Below are 22074 nucleotides of genomic sequence, written 5' to 3' on the forward strand. Positions count from 1 at the left end.
TTAGCTTCGAAACGGTGGGTCTTACACCCCCATCCGATAACCGTAGTGAATTTGGTGCCATTACCGCATATTAAGGTCAAATACGGTTTGTGATCCTGTTTTGCAATTCTGGTATAGTGTCTTACATTTTTGACCTTGTTACATTCAAAATTGGATAAAGTTTCCTTCTTCAACATTGTAGCCCCTTAAGTCCTGGATATCCCTGTAAATTTTCAGGTTAGACGGGTTAGTATATCCTGAGCTATAAACGAAATACTCAGACCTGTTTTGACCAGCAAATTCTGTTACGTTTTTGGAAAGTTTACGACTGGAACTTTGGCTTCACATTTGACTGGGTTACAAGCTGTTTGGGCTTTCGACCAAAACACCAAACTTATAGCCTTATATCAGACCTTTCTAACGCCCTTGGAATTTCATGAATCGGATTTATAAAACCTGAGATATAGCCGAGCAAACAAGGCCTGCCCGTGAAAATGACCAGAAATCTGTTTTGGTACTGATGACCAATTTCCATTCCGAATTTGGATTGCCTACCTTCATGAAAGTTGTTCCATTTGGAATGAACTATCTAACTGCCAATTTTCAGCTCTTTTGACCATGTGTAGCATAGAAAACAGTTAGCACTCAAAACTGACCATTTGTGCATTGGCCAGATTTCATAAGTGATTGTGTTTGGTTCATTTGGGACTAAAGCCTCCAGTTTCAGTTCTGGATGTCTTCATAACAGTTGTTGTTCATCCTTTAAGCTTCGATATGGCATCTCATACGCCTTAATCCGATATTCGTAGCTCAACTTATGAGTAAACTAGAAACGAGTGTCAAATCTGCCGTTTCCGTTTCCGTCTGTCATATTTACGTGCGCGCGTGTTGTTTTGCCGTTTTGCTTGTTTTGGGCATGTTAGTGGCCGTTTGTGATAAAATCTTCTATTTCAGACAGCGGTGAGCTAGGCGGAGCCGGTGGGGCCCACTACTAGCGAACGCGCGAAGCGATTTTGCTTCCGTACTACTTTTGGTATTTTGAGTAAGTATTCAGGCCGGTTTGGTGTGTTTTCTTTGCTATGTGTTTGAGATATGTGAAAAGGGAACTTAGGCGAGGGTGTACTTTATCGCACTCAACCTAAACCCTAATTTGAATGTATAATTGTACTTGGCATATGTATATGAACCTTTTGGAACCAAAACCCTTGAGCTTGTGGCTCGGGGCGACTTTCGAATAAAGTTTGTGAAGTTTGCAAAGTTTGTGATTTTGAATAATTTTGTGAAGTTTGTGAGTTTGGGGCGAACTCTTGACCTGGTTGGACTATTCGAGCCGGTTAGGGCTTGGTCGAAGGCAGTCCAACTTAGTCTGAGGTCACCAAGTTTGTAGGTTCATTTTATGAACCAATTTTGTGAATCCGGTTCACCGAGAAGGTGACCAAGTTTGTGACCCGAGCTTGTGACTCAAGCTCAAGTTTGTGATTTCGTTCGCCCGGGCAAGTTTGTGAGGTGACTGGCCAGTGAGGGTGATAAGGTGTCGGTGGGTGTACAAGTGAAGTTCTACGGACTATTATTTGCAGTCGACGGAGTGTCGGCAGGAGATCACGCATGGCACAGGAGTTGGCTTTGGAGCCACCTGTATCCTTATTATGTGATGTTACTTTTCTGCTTTTGCTTTACTCTTATTGTGTAACTGTTACGTGAAATTTATGCTTTCGCCCCTGTTTACTTACTAAGCATATAGCTTACCCCATTCCTTTTGTTTTCCTTAGCAGGGGCCGACGCGGGGACTTTTGGCTCGTATACTAGTATAGTTAGATTGGCTTGTAATAGTTGAACAGTTAGGATGTTTGTTTTTGTTCTGGTGGTTTGACTCGATACTTTTGGAGAATGTAATTATAACTCTTTTGGGGTTGTATATATTGTATTTAGTGCTCTTTCGAACTTTAAGTTTTGAGTCCTGGCGCGAGCTAGGCAGGCGGCCCGCCGATACCCTTGGGTTCGCCCTTGGGAGAAGTGGGGTCGTCATAGTTGGTATCAGAGCTTAGGCTTCAGATTCCTGTAGTGTATCCTAGGCTTGAAGTTTAGGATGCCGGACTGTGGGATTCGATTTGATTTGAAAGTTAAGCAATTGAGGGATAAAACCTAGAGCCTGCTTCGCGTGGTCTCCGCGCGGAGTGAGCTTGGGCTGAGTGGTGAATGGGTATGAAGGATTAAGTGCTCGTTCGAGCATAAGCTATGAACTCTGAAGTGTTATAGGTCTTCAATCTTTCTCATGGTATCTAAGAACCATAGATAGGTATGTCGGGTAGGAAGTTCGATTTGTAGATGGTTTACTCTTGGGACTGGCCAGCTCGAGATGTGAACTATCTTATTTCGGATTCCTGTGCCCGAATACTCCAGAATTGAGGCGATGCAAGCTACTAGGTACTTGAGACTTGTATTTTGGAAGCATGAACAGGCTTTGCCTGACTAGAATGCGTACAAAAGGTCAATGGACATCTAGTTTGGATAGTAAGGGACGTGAGAGATCAGACGGGCTGATACTGGGACGACTTCACCTTTTCCTTTTGGTTCGCCCGTGTATTACGACCACCTGACGTTAGTATATGTGTTTGTGTACATAGTTATCTGTCCAACTTGATATGTATTTGTATACTTGCTTGTCCGTCTTTTGATATGGCGTGTTATGTGTGATATGTTATTTGTGTAATTGGTATGTTGGATTTTGTTATTGTAGTCAATTTACTGCATTCATTCATTAAAGTACCTTTTTGGAAAGAAAAGAGGGAGAAGGGAAAACTATATATATATATATATATATATATATGTGTGTGTGTATATATGTGGAAGGAAGACATAGTCGCGGACATGGTCATAACTGTGGAACAAAACGAGGCCGAGAGTCAAGAGAAGAAAGGGAGGAAACAATAGCTGAACAAAACATGGACCGAGAATGCCACTTGTGTTCAAGAATTGATTATGACCCATTGTTTTGCCCGACAGGCTACTGGTTACTTTAGATTTGATAGATTCCGTTCATAGAAATTTCGAGGACGAAATTGTCCTAAGTGGGGGAGATTGTGAGGCCCCAGTTCGTTCTACGTTGATATATTCATTAATTGGGCGGTAACGTTTGGTTTTGGGAGTATTTCGAAAACCCTAAGTAGGGATTAAGATTTAAACCCTAAGTTCCGGTTAAGATTGAAAACCCGTTTTTTCTACATTTTCTTTATTAGAAAATTCCCCAGATAATTTTTATGAGTAAATATAGTTTTTAGATGATTTTTCTAGTATTGGTTAGATTTTCAGAAATTAAGAACGTATATCGGACGTGGGACCCACTAGTGCGAAAAGTTCGGAAAAATTCGGCCAATTAGGTTAAATTCCGGATACTGTGTAAAATTTATCGGGTGTTAAGAGATAAGTAGAGAGTGAGATATGATTGATGTGAGAGAGAAAAGAAAGGATAGGAATGCATTAATGGTGGTGACAAGTGTCACCATTTCATTGGAGAAGACTTAAGAATTACTATTCACTTTCTTGACTTTTTTGACCAAATGTTAAATATCTTAAAAATTCATTAAAATTTCCTCATTCTTTCTTCACCATAGCCGGCCCTCTCAAGCTCCACAAGGAAGGAAATTTCTTCAACTTTCAAGCTTCTACTTGGTGCAAATCATTGTCGCGCCCCATTTTTTGATAAATAAATGAATGGTTTAAAAATGTATTTTTGTGATTGGAAAATGAATCGTGATTTAAAAGAAAAATGGGTCTAAATGGGGTTTTGAGAATGCGACGATTTGACCCAAAATTATAGTTTAAAAAGGGTTTTTAAAACTAAATACGGAGTCGCCACTTGGTAATGAGTTAAGGTGTACCAAGTCACCTAAAAAATGTATTTTTAAAGAAAAATAGGAAAAAGTAGTGAGAAACCCTTTTAAACGACTCCTAATCTACGTAAACCAATGAAAAAGGTTCGGGAGTCACATTTGACAAAGGGGAAGGCAAGGATAAAATCCAAGGCACCCCTTTGACCTAGCCAAGGCTAGTTGCATGATTTAATCAAAGATTTTCTTGTTTTAACCAAAGAATTTATTACATTTGGATGCACTACATGAATGCAAAAAGAAGGAAAAAATGCAAACCTAAATTCTAAAATGTCTCTTGTAAGGTTTTTGGTCCCAACCACATGAATTGTGGCGGCCAATAAAGGAAAACCTTATAGAGGTCGATTAATGCAAATGATGGCTAAAGTACAAGTGTGCAAGTGTATAAAAAGGTGAATGTGTGAAATTGTATGAAAAATCCAAGTGTTTGTGTGCAAGTGTATGAAAAGGTGCATGTGTGAAATTGTATGAAAAATCCAAGTGTTTTTGTGCAAGTGTATGAAATATAGTGATAAGTGCATATAGGTGTAATTAAGTGCAATTTTGTGAAGTAGAAATCAAATTGAACAATAAGGAAAGGAAAAGTGATGAGGAAATGTGAATTGGAAAAAAAAATGAGTAAGTGATAAATGAGAATGAATGAACCTAAAGGAATGCATCAGGTCGGGTATGGGAATGACTACTAACTTTTCGACTTCGATTTTCCCTTTGATTAGAAAGCAAAACTAGCGTGCTAAGGCTATCGAGTAGCCACACTCGCTCGTTTCCCTTATCAGAAGGGGACTCTTCAGGCAAATGTACCCTAACTAGCATGAGATGCAAGTCCTAAAGTGAGGGGAAAGGGAGTCGGGGGCATGCAAAAAATGACAAAACTAAAAAGAATGCATGACATGTAATGAACATGCAAACATGTACTAACGAGGGGAAATCCCTAAGGGTCTAGCGTTGGACTAGCCCATTCTATGAATTCCGACTAGCGTTGGACTAGTGGAAACGTACATTCATCCATTCCATTCATCTACACTACAGAAAGCTAGTAGACATGCCAAACACTCATAAACACGTAGCACGTAACACTTAACATGCTCGACTAGATGCAAAACCTAATAAAGCAAGTAGCACGTAACACATAAGCATGCAACCAAGCTAATGAACTTTACATTCACTAACTAAAACAAAGGGGGAAGGGGAAAATGGACCAAACTGCTCGCCAAAGCCCTATCTATTACAAGCCAAGAGGTGTACACATACCCCATAAAAGAAAAAACTTAATAAAGCAAAAGTAAATGAAAGGAATGAAAGGAATTTAAGAAATGTAAAGAAAGCAAAGTAGTCATGCAATTCACTTAGCACATTGGATCACATAGGAGAGACAAATAAAAGGTAAAAGAAAGTTATACCTCCCTTGAGTTGGTAATCAAATGAAGTAAAAATGGCTTCAAAACAATAAAAAGGTCAAGGTACCACTTTATTTAAGAAAAATTAAAAGAAATGTGCAAAACAAAACTCACTTGATGATAAAGTCCCTAAAGTCATGTCTTAAGCGCAATTGAAGCAAAGCATGGTAGTTAATTGAAGCAAACAAGCAATGAAGTTGCACAAATTAAAATTACCAAGGACCAAATTGATGAAATTATTCAATTGGTTGGGTCATAGTGGAACAAGGAGAAGCTTGAGGGATTAAATTGATTAAGTATTCCAATTACTTGGGCCATAGTGCAACCAAAGGGAACTTGAGGGGTCAAAGTGAAATTTTTAGAAATTTTTCATGCATGCAAAAGAACACTCTCGGCCAAAATTTCTGCAACTTCATTACTTTTCTACACTTTCTGCTATGCGTAAGCTTCTGCAATTCAGCACTAGCCTTCAAACTCAAGTAAAATCCAAACAAACTATCACACATTCCTCTACTTTGCAACATGAAAACTTATCAAATTGAAACACCAACAGGCCGCTAATCATACATGCAAAATCTGGACAGCTCAAGCTATTTCATGCAAAATTTATCAAACATTTCTGCAACAAGAAGAAATTTTCGAGAAAACAGCCGTGATTTTGGAGATTCAACAACTTTGTGCCGCAAAAGAAACATTTAATAAGAAGAAAAGTCTGCAACTTGGATCACAAACGACATTGAAATTCCGTTTTGAACAACAAGACTACAGAAACTTGATCATCCAACATACAAAAGCCAACAAGAAATCCTGTAATGTTCCTACTGTCATATTTCACAAAAAAAACTAAACCGCAATGAATCAGCTAACCAGCTAATACTCATTAAAATCCTCAGCCCAACATTATTAAACTCATGGCCATACACTTGCCTATCCTAAAATACCCAACTATATGCTTGGGTATGAGAAACACAAATGAAACAGGAAGGAAAAGAAGACATGAACAACAAAACTAGCCATGAAACCTGAGAGTGTCTAGACCAAATGCAACAAAAGGAAGACATAGTTAGACTCTTGAGTGAAAACAGATTTTAGAAACCAAATGGTAAGAGCATACAAACCATCTAACATGCAAGGGAAACCGGAAAAAGCAACTGATTCAATCTCAGAAAACTGGTAATCATTCAAAACAGATTCACTTCAGCAAATTCTCCACCCATTTGCATATCGAGAGAAACAAAAACTTCAAGCAGCCAGCTAGAAATTTACCATTCACTCAGTACATTCGTTAAAACTCAAACATAAAGAACTAGATACATAGAAACAACAACCCAAGAACTATCAAAAAAAAAAATAAAAAAAAAACTTGGGTCACAAGTTAAGTCCTTTCTGGAATTTTAACCAAACAGGAAACCAGAATTTCGTTTACTGCAACAACATAGAGAACCTCAACTTCATTGCAGCGACTCTCAAGCACTTCATAAAGGCCCCAAATTTGTTTAAACATGGGTTAAATTAAAGCATTAAGACCTCCGAATTATCGCTAACAAAACTGTTTTCTTTTCTGCAATTTTCATTCGTGCACAACGAGGTACGAACTAAATTCATGCGAAGGCTCATAAACATACTATATCCTCCAGAAAACTTGACATTATAGACGCATATTGCCAACAAATCTACCAAAACTACAACCTTTTGAATCAAATCAGTCTTCATTCAAACCCACAACATCAAACAGTTCAAGTGCGACATTTTTAATAGCAAAGTAATACCAAAACAGAGAAGAAAACAAACGCAGAAAAAACATGGAATGCCAAGAGTAAAAAGGAAAATATCTGTCCAAAAGGTCTAACTTGTATGATGGAAGAGAATGTGGAGATTACCTCTTGTGCAATGAACAACTTCAAACACAAACCAGCTACGGATAGGAAGCTGCGAAATCTCCTCTTGAATCTTTGCTTAGAACCAGTTTCTGGTTTCCTTTCTCCAATTTCTCCCAGTTGCGCGCCTCCTTTCTGGTTCTTTTCTTTGCTGTTTGCCTTCCCTTTTCTTACCCGTAACCCCTCTCTTCCCCTAGCTCTCTGTTCTTCTCTCAAACTCCCTTCCGTCAACTATCCTCTCTGGTTTCTGTTTTCTTTTGTTCTCCTTGAGCAAAAATTTTTCAGTCGTCAACTTTCCCGTCCGACTTTAGTTCAGCTCCCTCTCTCTATTTGCGGCTACCATTTCCCTTTAGCTTTTATATCCCAGTTCAACCCTAAGAACCTCTGTCCTTTTTCTGTATTTTGCAGCTTCAGGAGCCGTCCCAGATTTCTTTGCAAACGGCGCAAGTCCGCAGCTTTCATGCTGCGGCAACAATTTTCCTTTTTTCTTTTTTTCAGCTAATTAAAACAGAAATTAATAACAATAAAAATGAAATAAATGATAATAACAAAAATTTATAATAACAGAAATTGATATTGAACAGCAAATTACAACTTCCATTTTTCATCCATTTTCTTTTTTTCTTTTTTTCTTTTCTTTACTTAAATAAAAATAACAATAAAGAAATAACAATAAAATGCAATCAAAAACACAAATGCTTGTAACCTGAAATAATAATATATATTTTTTCCTCTTTTCTTTGAAAAACAATTAAAATGTATCAAAAAGTAAATAATGCCTATTACACTAAAAAACTTTTTCTTCAAATTTCAAACTTTTCACTTTTTTTTTCAAAAATAGGCCAGTATGCATTAAACCATTTTTCCCTTTTCTTTTTCCCCCTTTTTTTTTTTGTTTATTTTCACTTTTCTCTTTTTTTTTCTCTAAAAAAAATCTACGCTAAAACTTATAAATTAAAAACTACAAAAACAACTAAAAACTAAAAAGGGAATAAAAATAAAATAAAACCTAAAAAAGCTAGACAAACGAAAATGAACTAAAATGCAAAACCGTCTAAACAAAAATCAACCAATTATCACTAAAACCAAACATACAAAATTAATTCAAAAATTTGGTGTCTACAGTTTGCCCCTCTTTGTCTGAGTTTTGAAAAAACTTGAGACAAAGAAGTAGACACAAAAAACTTACCTGTGTTACTTGGCGGCAAAATGATCTCAACGAACTAGAATTCTAAAATGGGACTGACCCAAACAGAAATTTAAACGGGACTGACCCGAACAGGAATTTAAACGGGAATGACCCGAACAGAAATTAAACAGGACTGACCCGAACATATTTTAAACGGGACTGACCCGAACAGGAATTTAAACGGAACTGACCCGAACAGGAATTTAAACGGGACTGACCCGAACAGAAATTAAACGGGACTGACCCGAACAGAATTTAAACGGGACTGACCCGAACAAAATTTAAACGGGACTAACCCGAACAGAAATTAAACGGGACTGACCCGAACAGGAATTTAAACGGGACTGACCCGAACAAGAATTTAAACGGGACTGACCCGAACAGAAATTAAACGGGACTGACCCGAACAGAAATTTAAAACGGGAATGACCCGAACAGAAATTAAAACGGGACTGACCCGAACAGGAATTAAACGGGACTGACCCGAACAGAAATTTAAACGGGACTGACCCGAACAGGAATTTAAACGGGACTGACCCGAACAGAAAAATTAAAATTGGGACTGACTAGAGCGGGAAATTCAAATCATGGGACTGGCCCGAACAAGCTTTAATCGCGGGACTGACCCGAATAAGCTTTGAATCGCGGGACTGACCCGAACAGGCTTTGAATTGTGGGACTGACCCGCATAAGCTTTGAATCGTGGGACTGACCCGAATAAGCTTTGAATCGTGGGACTGACCCGAAAATGCTTTTGATCGTGGGACTGACCCGAATAAGATTTTAATCGCGGGACTGACCCGAACAGGCTTTGAATCACGGGACTGACCCGAATAAACTTTGAATCGTGGGACTGACCCGAATAAACTTTTGATCATGGAACTGACCCGAAAATGCTTTTAATCATGGGACTGACCCGAAAATGCTTTTGATCGTGGGACTGACCCGAATAAGCTTTTAATCATGGGACTGACCCGGATAAACTCTTGATCGTGGGACTGACCCGAAAATACTTTTGATCGTGGGACTGACCCTAAAATGCTTTGACAATCGGTCAGTGGGATTAAGCCCAAACCTGTCGTGATGAAACTTGATTTGATTTTGATTTTGATTCTTTTCTTTTCTTTTTTTTCTGATTTTTTTGGTTTTTTGATTTTTTATTTGATTTTTTTTTATTTTTTTTTTGATTTTTTTTTTTTTTGAAAAACTTCCCAAAATAATTTGCCCCAGTATGATGAATTGATTAGTGGGATTACACCCAAGCCTGCCTTGGTTGCACTGGCGGCACAAATTTCAGACTCAATAGGATGTCGGCGGCACAAAGTCCAGGCCCGACGTGATTTGTGATGTTGGCGGCATGAAATCCCGGCCCAACGTGATTTTTTGGAGGGTTGGCGGCACGAAATCCAGGCCCAACTTGATTTTTGGAAGATTGGCGGCACGAAATCCAGGCACGAAGTCCAGGCCCAACTTGATTTTTGGAAGGTTGGCGGCACGAAGTCCAGGCACGATGTGATATTTGTGAATGGCCAGTGGGATAAGACCCAGTCCTGCCACCCAATTGGTCAAGAAATTGAATTTGATTTGTCAAGAAACAAGAAATTTGATTTTCCAAGAAACAAGAATTTGAACTTGATTTTTGATTTTTGAATTTTGAATTTTTTCTGATTTTTCGAGAGAATCTTTTTCAAAATAATTTGCCCTCAGTGTAGGGCCCTTTTTCCCTTCTTTCTTTTCTTTCTTCGGCGTCTGCTTTCCACATCACCAGATGCTCCTTCGTCGATTTCAACTATGAATACCTGCACAGGGCTTACCAAAATATGACATGCACTTGAATTTCATGAAAAGAAACAGCGTGATTGATTTGAAAAATGCATTATTTGATTCTTGGACGAAATCCTCAAATGAACTATAAAAATTTTGCCCCAGTGTGGGCTTATTCTGTGAAAGCCCATGAATAAAAATTTGCCCCAGTGTGGGCATAATTTGCGAAATCTTGTAAATGAAAATTTGCCCCATTATGGGCCTATTTTGCAAAATCCCTCAAATGAAAATTTGCCCCAGCGTGGGCTTATTTAATTGCAAAAAATTTGTTTGGATGACACTCCCTTTATTTGAACAATGTAAGAAACTGTGTTTCCTAACAGAAAATTTGATGATGAATCTTTCGAAATAATTCCAAATTACAGAAGATTTCTTTCCCACTTTAGCATAAATGCTTAGGGTAATGGATTACCACTTCTCATCTTTCAGGACCAATCAAGTGGGTGTTATTTTTTATTTTGAGGTGCTAAGGAAAATGAGAAATCAGGATTTGTCTTGTTTTTGTGCCCCCAATCGTATGTAATCCATTCAATATCACATCTTAGTGAAAGCAAATAGTTTGTCACCCCTATTTTTTAAGAAAATTTAGTCAACATATAAGCTTTAAACTTGTACCAAAATGGGTAGAAGCGATAGCTAAACCTGTGAAAACTGGTTATACCCCCATGATCACGAATGATTGATGGATTTCTTACGAGCATAATCCTCACTTTGGATTGTCATGAAGGAATAAGTCAACGATGGACTTTATTAACTTGTAATGTGGCTTGAAACGATAGCTGAAGGATAAGTCTTTCAAGGACATTGCACCGAAGATCGCATTTTTCCAAAACTGACCCTATTCTGAACTCAAAGATCTCAGAATTTGTTTGTATTCTTCTCATCATTCACCAGGGACTTCAACGTCGAATTTTTCTGCTTTTCTTGCATTTACTTTTCTTACTTTGCTTTTTGCCTCTTTTCCCTTTCCCTCAACTTGACGGGTTTTCACATGGTGAGTAGTGTCAACCCCATACCCAAACAATTCAGAAATACAGCTAAAATTTTCGGCATCAGAAATTTTCTTGACAGGGCCATTGCAAAGAACAGAAGTCAGGACTTTTCAGCTTTTGTAATGGGGTCTGGTGGGGTGCTTAGAAAAGTTAAGGCTTGAAAGCGGATTTCAAAAATGGTTTGAATAATCTGAGATCGCATTGCTGCGCCAACCCTATTTTAGGGCTAAATCAGAATTTGCCCCAGTTTATGCTCAATTGAGGCTTTTTCTCTTTCATTTTGTTTTTCCCTCGGCCTTTTGCCATTCCTTTGAAATTTTTCAAAAATTTGCCCCAGTTTATTTTGAACTGAGGTTCTCTTTTCTTTTGCTTTTGTTGTTGCCTTAGCACTTTTCACCTCTTGGGACTTTTCTTTCCTTTTCCAACTCAAAGTTACCCCAGTGTGGGGTTTGCGATTCTCAGGGGTTGCCAAACGAAGTAATTTATTCTGAAAGCTCAAAAGGGATAATTAGGGATAGAATGTTCGATTGGAAAAGAAGAGGGCCTGACTTTTAATCCGTTCCTTACATTAACCCTGAAAGGAAAATTTTCATTAATGCGAAATTTTTGCATGCACCTGAATCAACTGACTGAGGAAGACCCTTGGTCATCCATATCTGTGAAACATAGAGGATCCGCCAGACAACTTTTCTTTCTTTTCTTTTCACTCTTCTTTTTCTCACAATTGAAGCTCAGGTAGAATCAAATTTCCCCAATTTGCGGTTCCCCCTTTTTAGTTTTAGCATTTTTTGCTTTTCTTTTTTTTGGAAAAATCTCCAATCTCCCTCCCCAATGTGGGGTGCGATCATAGGTGCTTTGAAAAGAACCATCAATTTAGCTCAAATAAGAATGCAAGGGGTAAATTGTGTTTAGATTGTAGAAACGACGGCCAAAGCATCATTCTTACGCTCCATGACAATTAAGGTGATGAAACGCTTATTGAGAATCCATTCCCCTTTTGATATGTGAAAATTTTCCAATGTAGGGTAGTGAGCTTTAAGACTCTTATTTGAAACGAAATTATTCTTTTAAAGGCTCAAATGGGAGAGCAAATGATAAAAACTGTATGGATAGAGAAACGAATACTTAAAGTATCATTCCAAATTTTCAAAACAAACAAGAATAATGCACATTTTTGCTTTCATTGAGATGTGAATTGAATCTAATTAGACGCTATGGACATTTTTCCAAGCAAAGATTGCCCCAATTTGCAATTTATCAATCAATGTGACTGATTTTATTTTGGGGTCAATAGGAGTGGGCAAAATATGAATTGTACAGTAAAGGAAAAAAGGTATCTCATTGGGTCTTTTGAGTGACTTCTTTTAACTTTGAGCACTCTTATTGGATAGCTCGGATCACCAATCTAGTGTACGCAAGAATTTTAGAAAGCATACACTTGTGAATTTTCGGACTGGAGGTTGAGGAAATCTCAATTTAGTCTTATTTTCTTAAAATTCATCATGAAATTTCCAATGAGCAAAAAGAATGAAATGTACATGGATATACAAAACAATAATTGTCCAAAAATTTTATTGCTGAAAGAGTTTGAAACAAAATGCTCATTCAATTATAATACATATGAGAAGAGAAAAACTTCTAAGAACTCCCCATATACACATTTCTGCCTCTTTTGGGAACAAGAATGTATTAACAAATCCAATATACAGAGTCTTCTTTGAAAAATAATTATGAAATCTCTTAGAAGCTCTTAGTCTAGAACTTTCAGATGGATCTTTCACGTTTCCATTGTAGGATCTGCCCAAGAATCAAATAATACTTGTAATTTTCACACTTTATTAGATCAGAAATGTTATCAAATGTAGAAAAATATTTTTGCCTTATTGAAACATTTTTTATGAATGCAGGGGAGGGGGAAAAACAAAAGAAAAATAACCCGAGTTAGTAAACAAGACTGCAAAATCGGTATGCATGTCCTATGGGGGAACCCTTTTTGTGCCAAAGGTAGGCCTAGCATGAAAATGCAATCCTCTAGGGTAGGCACCATACAATACCTGATGAATCCGATCAGTTGATTGGGTGAAAGAAAGAAAAAAAAATGATTTGAAAAATTTGGCCTCCAATTGGAGTGAAAAGACACATTTGTCCTAAAAATTAGGACAAAGTCTGAATGGATTGCTTGCCTTGATTGACACAAAAAATGACGTGTAAAAGAGATTGCAATGTTTAGACTAGGTCATTCAGTGAACCTTAGACCGAAACCCTAAGAGAGGGAAATCTGGTCAAATGCATAGGATGAAATTGATGGTTTATTCAAAAATTGACTAGATTACCTTAAGAAGGGTAAAATGGTCAAATGCATTGAATGAAATTTGATTATTTATTCAAAATCGAATGGATAACCCTAAAAAAATGAATTAAATGAATCAAATGAACTAAATGAAATCAATTGATCAAACGCATTGAGTGAAATGATGATTTATTCAAAATCGACCGTATGACCCTAAAAAGGGTAAATTGGTCAAATGAATTGAATGAAATTGATGAATTGACCGAACGACCCTAAAAAGGGTAAATTGGTCAGATGAATTGAATGAAATTGATTTATTCAAAAATTGACCGAATGACCCTAGAAAGGGTAAATTGGTCAGATGAAATTGATTTATTCAAAAATTGACCGAATAACCCTAAAAAGGGTAAATTGGTCAGATGAATTGAATGAAATTGATTTATTCAAAAATTGATCGAATCACCCTAAAAAAGGGTAGATTGGACAAATGGACTAAATGAAAACTTGATTTATTCAAAATTGGTTCGATTGCCCTACCAATGGGTGAATTAGCCAAATGAATGAAATGGAGATTGATAACTTATGCAAAAATCGACCAAATCACCCTAAAAGGGTAAATTGGTCCAATGAATTGATGACTTATCCAAAGATCGGCTGGATGACCCTAAAAAGGGTAAATTGGTCAAATGAATGAAATGATTTTTCAAAAATTGACCGGATGACCCTAAAAAGGGTAAATTGGTCAAATGAATGGATGATTTTTCAAAAATCGACCTGATGACCCTAAAAAGGGTAAATTGGTCAAATGAATTGGTCAAATGATGAATGAATTGACAAAATGGATTGGATAAAATGGATGATTTATTCAAAAATCGACCGAATCGCCTTCAAAAAGGGTAAAATGGTCAAATGCATTTATTCAAAATTGAATGGATAACCCTAAGAATGAATTAAACTAATCAAATGAATTGAATGAAGTCAATTGATCAAACAGATCGAGTGAAATGATGATTTGACCAACTCGCCCTAAAACTAGGCAAATCGGTCCAATGGATCGAATGATTGATTCAAAATTGACTAGATCACCCTAAAAAGGGTAAACTAGTCAAATGAAATCGGATGACTTATTCAAAATTGATTGAATTGACCTAAGAAATGAGTAAATTGGTCCAATGAATAAAATGGAGATTGATGATTTATGCAAAAATCGACCAAATCACCCTAAAAGGGTAAATTGGTCAAATGAATTGATTTATTCAAAATTGATTAGGAATTGACAAAATGGATCGATTGAATCGTTCCGCCATTGATGGTTTCAAAAAATTAGTCTATGAGCCTTCTAAAATCACGATTTGGCCTCAGTTTATTTATCGTCTCAAAAAGGAGGAATCATTTGTGAATCTCTTCAAATTAATGTCCTTTACGCAAGGGATTTTTACCAGTTAGGTTTAAAAATGGCCAAAAAGCGATTATTAGATGCTCATATTTCAAGGATCGCTTTATGAAAAATGATCGGATCCTACCTTACCTTGTGCACTACCCCTTTGGATGGTACGAGAAAGGTAAACGTGCAAGTCTCATTGGATTATATATCCGAGACATGGGGTGGCTGATTTCTAAAACGGGATTCCCTATGTGGCATTCCCTTCTAAGGTGGATGCATGATGCCATTTATTAAAGCGATGTAAATATGTCACAAATATGGCCTAAAGGACATAAATAATGCATCGGAGAAAAAGGTCTAAAAATGAAAAATGTACTTACTGAAAATTAAGTGTAATGACTGAAATTTAAACATGTGAGTCATCTAGTGGGTAAGTCACTAAAAGAGTGCCAAAAGGCCTCTTATTGCTAAGGCCCATGAATGCAATCCAAGAAAACAAAAGAATGGTTATTGCAATTGATAGTTCACATAACACATCGGGAGCAATTAAGAAAAGAAATACAATAAAAGCAAGTAAAAGGGGTGGAACCCCTTCCCTCGTGCCTAATGTGCTTAAAAGAGGGTGAGGCTGACTCTAACCTAGGAAAATGCTAACATGGATGCATGAGGCTGGGGCTAACTAATGCAACTAGACTCGATAAGGCTTCGGTTCCCAAGCCTTCAGACCTAAAGGCAAAGGGTCATCACTCCCAAGGCCTTCGATCGGTGGCTCGAGTGATCCCTTAGGTAGCGCTATGGGCGCAGTGCACACCAGCCGCCTACCCAAGGCAATCGATCCTAATCCTACAAGGCGGTGTGGGGTAGCGCCCACGAAAAATAAAATAAAGTGGGATAACAATAAGTAAACGTGCACGTATGAAGTGTTCCCTATTTTGAGGGAAGGGGTTGAGAACCACACAAGGCTCTAAAGGTGACACCCCCCCAAATGCAATGCAAGCGCGAGATAAGTAAGTAAATATACATCCAATCAACCAATCATACATTCGTGAGCGAGGGAGTAATTTGAGACGCAAGTGATGCAAAATCCTAAAAAAGGAAAAATGCAACCCTAAAACACCCAAATGTGATATATGAAAAGATTAAAAGAAGAAAAAGATTGATTAAATCAAATTTGCTCGGACTCTCGAATGTCCCCAGTGGAGTCGCCAACTGTTGCGCCCCATTTTTTGATAAATAAATGAATGGTTTAAAAATGTATTTTTGTGATTGGAAAATGAATCGTGATTTAAAAGAAAAATGGGTCTAAATGGGGTTTTGAGAATGCGACGATTTGACCCAAAATTATAGTTTAAAAAGGGTTTTTAAAACTAAATACGGAGTCGCCACTTGGTAATGAGTTAAGGTGTACCAAGTCACCTAAAAAATGTATTTTTAAAGAAAAATAGGAAAAAGTAGTGAGAAACCCTTTTTAAACGACTCCTAATCTACGTAAACCAATGAAAAAGGTTCGGGAGTCACATTTGACAAAGGGGAAGGCAAGGATAAAATCCAAGGCACCCCTTTGACCTAGCCAAGGCTAGTTGCATGATTTAATCAAAGATTTTCTTGTTTTAACCAAAGAATTTATTACATTTGGATGCACTACATGAATGCAAAAAGAAGGAAAAAATGCAAACCTAAATTCTAAAATGTCTCTTGTAAGGTTTTTGGTCCCAACCACATGAATTGTGGCGGCCAATAAAGGAAAACCTTATAGAGGTCGATTAATGCAAATGATGGCTAAAGTACAAGTGTGCAAGTGTATAAAAAGGTGAATGTGTGAAATTGTATGAAAAATCCAAGTGTTTGTGTGCAAGTGTATGAAAAGGTGCATGTGTGAAATTGTATGAAAAATCCAAGTGTTTTTGTGCAAGTGTATGAAATATAGTGATAAGTGCATATAGGTGTAATTAAGTGCAATTTTGTGAAGTAGAAATCAAATTGAACAATAAGGAAAGGAAAAGTGATGAGGAAATGTGAATTGGAAAAAAAAATGAGTAAGTGATAAATGAGAATGAATGAACCTAAAGGAATGCATCAGGTCGGGTATGGGAATGACTACTAACTTTTCGACTTCGATTTTCCCTTTGATTAGAAAGCAAAACTAGCGTGCTAAGGCTATCGAGTAGCCACACTCGCTCGTTTCCCTTATCAGAAGGGGACTCTTCAGGCAAATGTACCCTAACTAGCATGAGATGCAAGTCCTAAAGTGAGGGGAAAGGGAGTCGGGGGCATGCAAAAAATGACAAAACTAAAAAGAATGCATGACATGTAATGAACATGCAAACTTTTTTTTTTTTTTTTTTTTTCCATTAAAGAAGCGACTTTTCTTCACTTCGACTTATATTATTTGGTTTTTTTTTTTTTTTTTTTTCAAATAAAACCTTTATTAAACCAAAAAACACAAACACAGCGGACCAAACGAAAATAAGGAGTACTTACTCCCTTACAAAGGCCACCAATAAAAAACAAACCTTCCAACAACCAATGCCTGCCAAACTACCCAAACTACCCATCCTCAGATAACCACCGCACCCCTGGCACTCCCAGGGAATCCAGAACTATGGCCGACCTAACACTTGCCGGCAAATATGAACCCTCCTCAAACACATGAGACCCAGTCGCCCCAACCGCTGCAAGCCTATCAGCGGGACCGTTGGCCTCCCGGAAAACATGGGAGATGGTGGCCGGAAAACCCTCCAACAAACGTCTCACCTTCCTTAGAGAGTTACATAGTGGCCACCTCGCAACCGCCCCAGATACCACTAAATGAACCAAAACCTTGGAGTCGACCTCAACCAGCGAAAGAACCAGCCCCCTTTGAACACACAACTGCAACCCCTCCAGAAGCGCCAAGCACTCTGCCTCAAGCACCCCGTGCTCCCCAAACTCCTTATAAAAGGCAAAGATCAATTTCCCTTGATAGTTCCGCACCAGCCCACCACCCATGGCCCTCCCGTTAACCACACTAGCATCTGTATTCAATTTAAACACCCCACAAGGAGGCTTTTCCCAGGCAATCGCCCGAGGGGAACTTCGCCTGGCAGGACCGCTGACCAACCGCCGCCACTCACAATCCTCATCCCCCTTGAAATGAAACCCCTTAAGCTTATTTGCCCTCCCCAACTGTTCTATAAAATTCTCCACATCCCAAATTATCCGATTGACCTCCCACCGGCCCCCCTGAAACCGCTCGTGGTTCCGAGCCCTCCAAAGAAACCAACACACCACAATTGGCAATATCACCCTAATATGATTCTTGGACGATGTATCGGAAGATAGAAACCAAGCAATGAAAACCGAAGCCATGGTAGAGCAATTTCTCATCTGAAACCCAAACCTACGCGACACCCTCGTCCAAACTTGGGAAGCAATCGGCCCAGTCACAAACACATGCAAGAGATCCTCCTCCTCCCCATAACAACACCCACACCGGGAAGGAATCATCACCCCTCGCGACTTCAACACCACATCCAAAGGAATGAACTTCCTTACCAAGCGCCACGCCAGAAACACCATTTTTGCTGGCAAAGCTGGCTGCCCAAGGAGAGAGTCAACCAAGGATGGACACCTCCGTTGCCGAAGAAACTCCCACGCCGAGTTTACTGAAAAAAGACCCGATGAAGAAGGCACCCAAACCAATCTATCCTTCTGAGAAACCTCAAATGGGATGTCCCTTATCACACCAATAACCGAATCCGGCACCCACTGAGCAAGACGTGCCTCATCCCAACCATCCCTGGTTAGAAATTCAGACACAAGAAAGTGCGGATGCTCCGCACCCACCACCACCTCTTCCAACGGATTATCTAAAGCCCATCGATCCTTCCAGAAGTCCACCAGGCCTTCCCCTATACACCACCTAATCTTCGGCTCCACCACCCCCCTGATCGCCTCAAGGCGGCGCCAAGTCCTTGAAGGCCGCCCAGACGAGGCCTCCAACGGATGACAACCCGAACTGTACTTTGCATGCATGAATTCCGCCCAAATGGAGTCACCACTCCGGAATCGCCACCATAGCTTAGCCGCAAAAGCCCGAGACATGTCCCTAAACGATCTAAACCCCAGACCCCCTTCCTCTGAAGGAAAACACAGTTTCTCCCATGAGGCCCAATGCATACGCTTCTCCCCCCTTTGATCCCATAAAAAGGAATTACAAATGTTGCCCAAACGGATGAAAACCGCCTTAGGAGGATTCAACACCTGCAGCAAATACATAGGCAACGACGCTAGAACATGTCGAATTAAAACCATCTTCCCCCCAAACGAAAGCAATTTAGTACTCCAGTGTCCAAGATGGCCCCGCATTTTTGCCTCAATACCGTCGAACAACAAACTGAGACACCGCCCTTTATAAATAGGGGCACCCAAATATGTGAAAGGGAACCGAGCTCGAGGAAACCCCAAGACCCTCGTTACCATCTGCTCCTGCTCCTCAGTCGCTCCCGACGCCAAGAAGAAAGCACTCTTATTGACATTCACCCTCTGGCCTGAAGCCTGTTGGTACCCCTCCAAAAACCCCTTGACTGCATTCAGGCAGTCCTCAGAACACCGTGTATAGAGAAGCATATCGTCCGCAAAGGCGAGATAAGGCACCTGAGACCCCGCCGACACAAAAAGCCTTCCCGGCCTACTAAGCAACAAGTGATGCAAGCCACGGCCCAAGAAGTCGGTCACTAACACAAACAGACCCGGTGAAACTGGGTCCCCCTGGCGAACACCCCGTGACGACTTGAAAAAACCCGCAGCCTCCCCATTTACCAAAACCGAAAACCAATTATTAGAAACTAACCTAAAGAAAATATCCACCACCCGCTCCTGAAACCCAAATTGCCTCAACATAAACAACAGAAACGACCACTCCACTCTGTCATAAGCCTTCTCCATATCCAACTTAAGCATGATGTTCGGATGCCGCAAGCGCCTGTCTAAATCCATCACTAACTCCTGAGTGAGCAGAATGTTATCCGTTATCCCTCGGCCAGGAACGAAACCTGTCTGCCACGGGGAGACAAGCGACGGGAGCACCCTCCCCAACCGGCGAGCAACCACCTTTGAAATAATTTTGGAACAAGTGTTGCACAAACTGATTGGCCTAAAGTCTTTCCAGCACGATGCCCCCGCCACCTTAGGCAGAAGGACAATAGAAGTACTAGTGAAACTCCTAGGCAAACACATACCCTGAAAAAAGGCCTTCACCGCCTCCAGCAAATCCAACTTAATAATCGACCAACACCCTTGATAAAAACCTGCCCCAAAACCATCCGGCCCCGGAGCACTATCCGCCTCCATTCCAAAAATCACCTCTCGCACCTCTTCCATCTCAGGGAGTGCCGCAAGCAACCCATTATCCTCTGCCGACAACTGTGGAACCGTGAAGGGAACCGATGGCGGCTGCCACCCATGTTGCTCAGAAGCAAACAACGAGGAGACGAACTCCACAGCTGAACCCCGAATAGCCTGAATATCCTCCAACCATGTCCCTGCTGCATTCTTAATACGCGATACAAAATTGCAGTTCCGACGCTGCCGATACCGCGAGTGGAAATATGCCGAATTGGCATCCCCCACCTGTAACCACTTGACACCCGCCTTCTGCCTCCAATACTCACATTCGGCTGCCGATTCTCGCGCATACACCGCCTTCGCCTCCTCCAGTGAAGCCCTGGCAGCCGGATCGCGGTTCATATCAAACACCCCCTCACGCTGTTTCATAATGACCTCAGCCTCCTTGACCCTGGAGAAAATATTGCCAAACACCTGAGCATTCCAGACCCGTAGACCAGCCTTCACCAATCTCAATTTATTATAGAACTTTGCCATCCCCTCGCCCTCCACTGCCTTCCCCCATTCCCGCTGAACCACCTCCTGAAACCCAGGATGACCCCGCCACACATTTAGAAATTTAAACGAACGTTTAGGGGGACTCCCATTCTGGCAGCAGATCAACAGAGGCGCATGGTCCGAACGGCCCCTGGCCAGATGGGACACATGCGAGAGATCAAACCCATCCGCCCACTCCCGATTCATCAATGCCCTATCCAAACGCTGCCACACCGTGCCATTCGTCCACGTAAACTCAGCACCATCAAAAGGCACCTCCGACAACCCACAACTTCCAATCGCCTCATTAAACTCTTCCATATTTCTTTGATTAGCCGGGGACCCCCCCACTCGCTCCTGCATGCTGGAAATGACATTAAAATCCCCTGCCACTAACCATGGGCCACACACCTCTCCCGACAATCCCTCCATAGCCGACCACAACTCACGGCGCCCCACCCTGGAACATCTAGCATACACTGCCGACAACTGAAGCGAACAACCCGACGAGAAACCAATATGCATATGAAGTAGTTGTTCAGCGAAATCCCTGAAGCTGAGAGACATGTCATTAAACCAGAAAACCCAAACCTTATTCTGTAATGCCCCCCAAGCCTTATCGAACCCCAGTGCCCGACGGACCACCTCCATCTGCGGAGGGTCCGACAAAGGTTCCAGGAGAACAAGTAACCGAATTTTATGACCTTTACAAATGTTATTTAAATATCTAATGGAGTCCCTGCGAGACGCCCCACGAATATTCCAAACAACCAACCTAATGGGATTTAACATTAGACCGCAAAGAATAATGAGTTCGTGATTGGAGAGGAACCTGATTCAAAAGAGATTTTGCCGCACCTCCCCTTTGTCTCCCCCCTCGCCTGCCCGGCTCCAAGAACTGGTGCTGCGCATCCCCCTGCACCGCTCCCCGCCGCGGACCTCCAGTGTCGACCGGCCCGTCAGTCAGCCTGTGATGCAGCACTATCTGGAAATTCCTTAGTTGCTCCCATGGCACGACCTCCCCTGGAACGTCGCCATCCGAGAGTTGCCGCCTATGTCTCTTGCCTGCCGCCCTGGCAATGCCTGCCGAACTTGAAGGAATGCGCTCAAAATCCTGAACCTCCATATCTGAAAGCGACTGAAGAATGCCGAAGGAATTCCGTGTCTCCTCCTCCAACACAGCAACCTGCACACTGTCCCCCCCAGCCGGCCACAAGCCTCCTCCATGCCTGCCCTGCCCGGAGACAATGGGCATACAATCACACCGCCCGAAAACACAGTTCTCCCCAGCACCCACCTCCACCCCCATCCCCAACTCACCGCCCATCAGGGCCGGCGTCTCCGTCTCCTCCACCAGAATCGAGGAGCCCGGATCCTCAGTTCCCGTTTCCTT

At 40.6% G+C, this 22074-nt stretch overlaps 1 protein-coding gene across 1 annotated transcript; it reads right to left on the reverse strand.

The window, feature by feature from the left end:
* Positions 1 to 17366: 17366 nt before the first annotated feature.
* LOC140015883 (uncharacterized) lies at positions 17367 to 21332 on the reverse strand. Its single transcript, XM_072068712.1, has one exon. It carries the CDS (start codon positions 21330 to 21332, stop codon positions 17367 to 17369), a length of 3966 nt encoding a protein of 1321 aa, XP_071924813.1.
* Between the last annotated feature and the right edge of the window lie 742 nt (positions 21333 to 22074).

The sequence above is a fragment of the Coffea arabica genome, chromosome 10c (assembly GCF_036785885.1).
Source record: "Coffea arabica cultivar ET-39 chromosome 10c, Coffea Arabica ET-39 HiFi, whole genome shotgun sequence".
Classification (NCBI taxonomy): Eukaryota; Viridiplantae; Streptophyta; class Magnoliopsida; order Gentianales; family Rubiaceae; genus Coffea; species Coffea arabica.

Bases quoted from the DNA above. Each gene is read 5' to 3' on its own strand.
- LOC140015883 (XM_072068712.1), bottom strand. From the start codon at position 21,332: ATGGAGGTGGTCCGTCGGGCACTGGGGTTCGATAAGGCTTGGGGGGCA.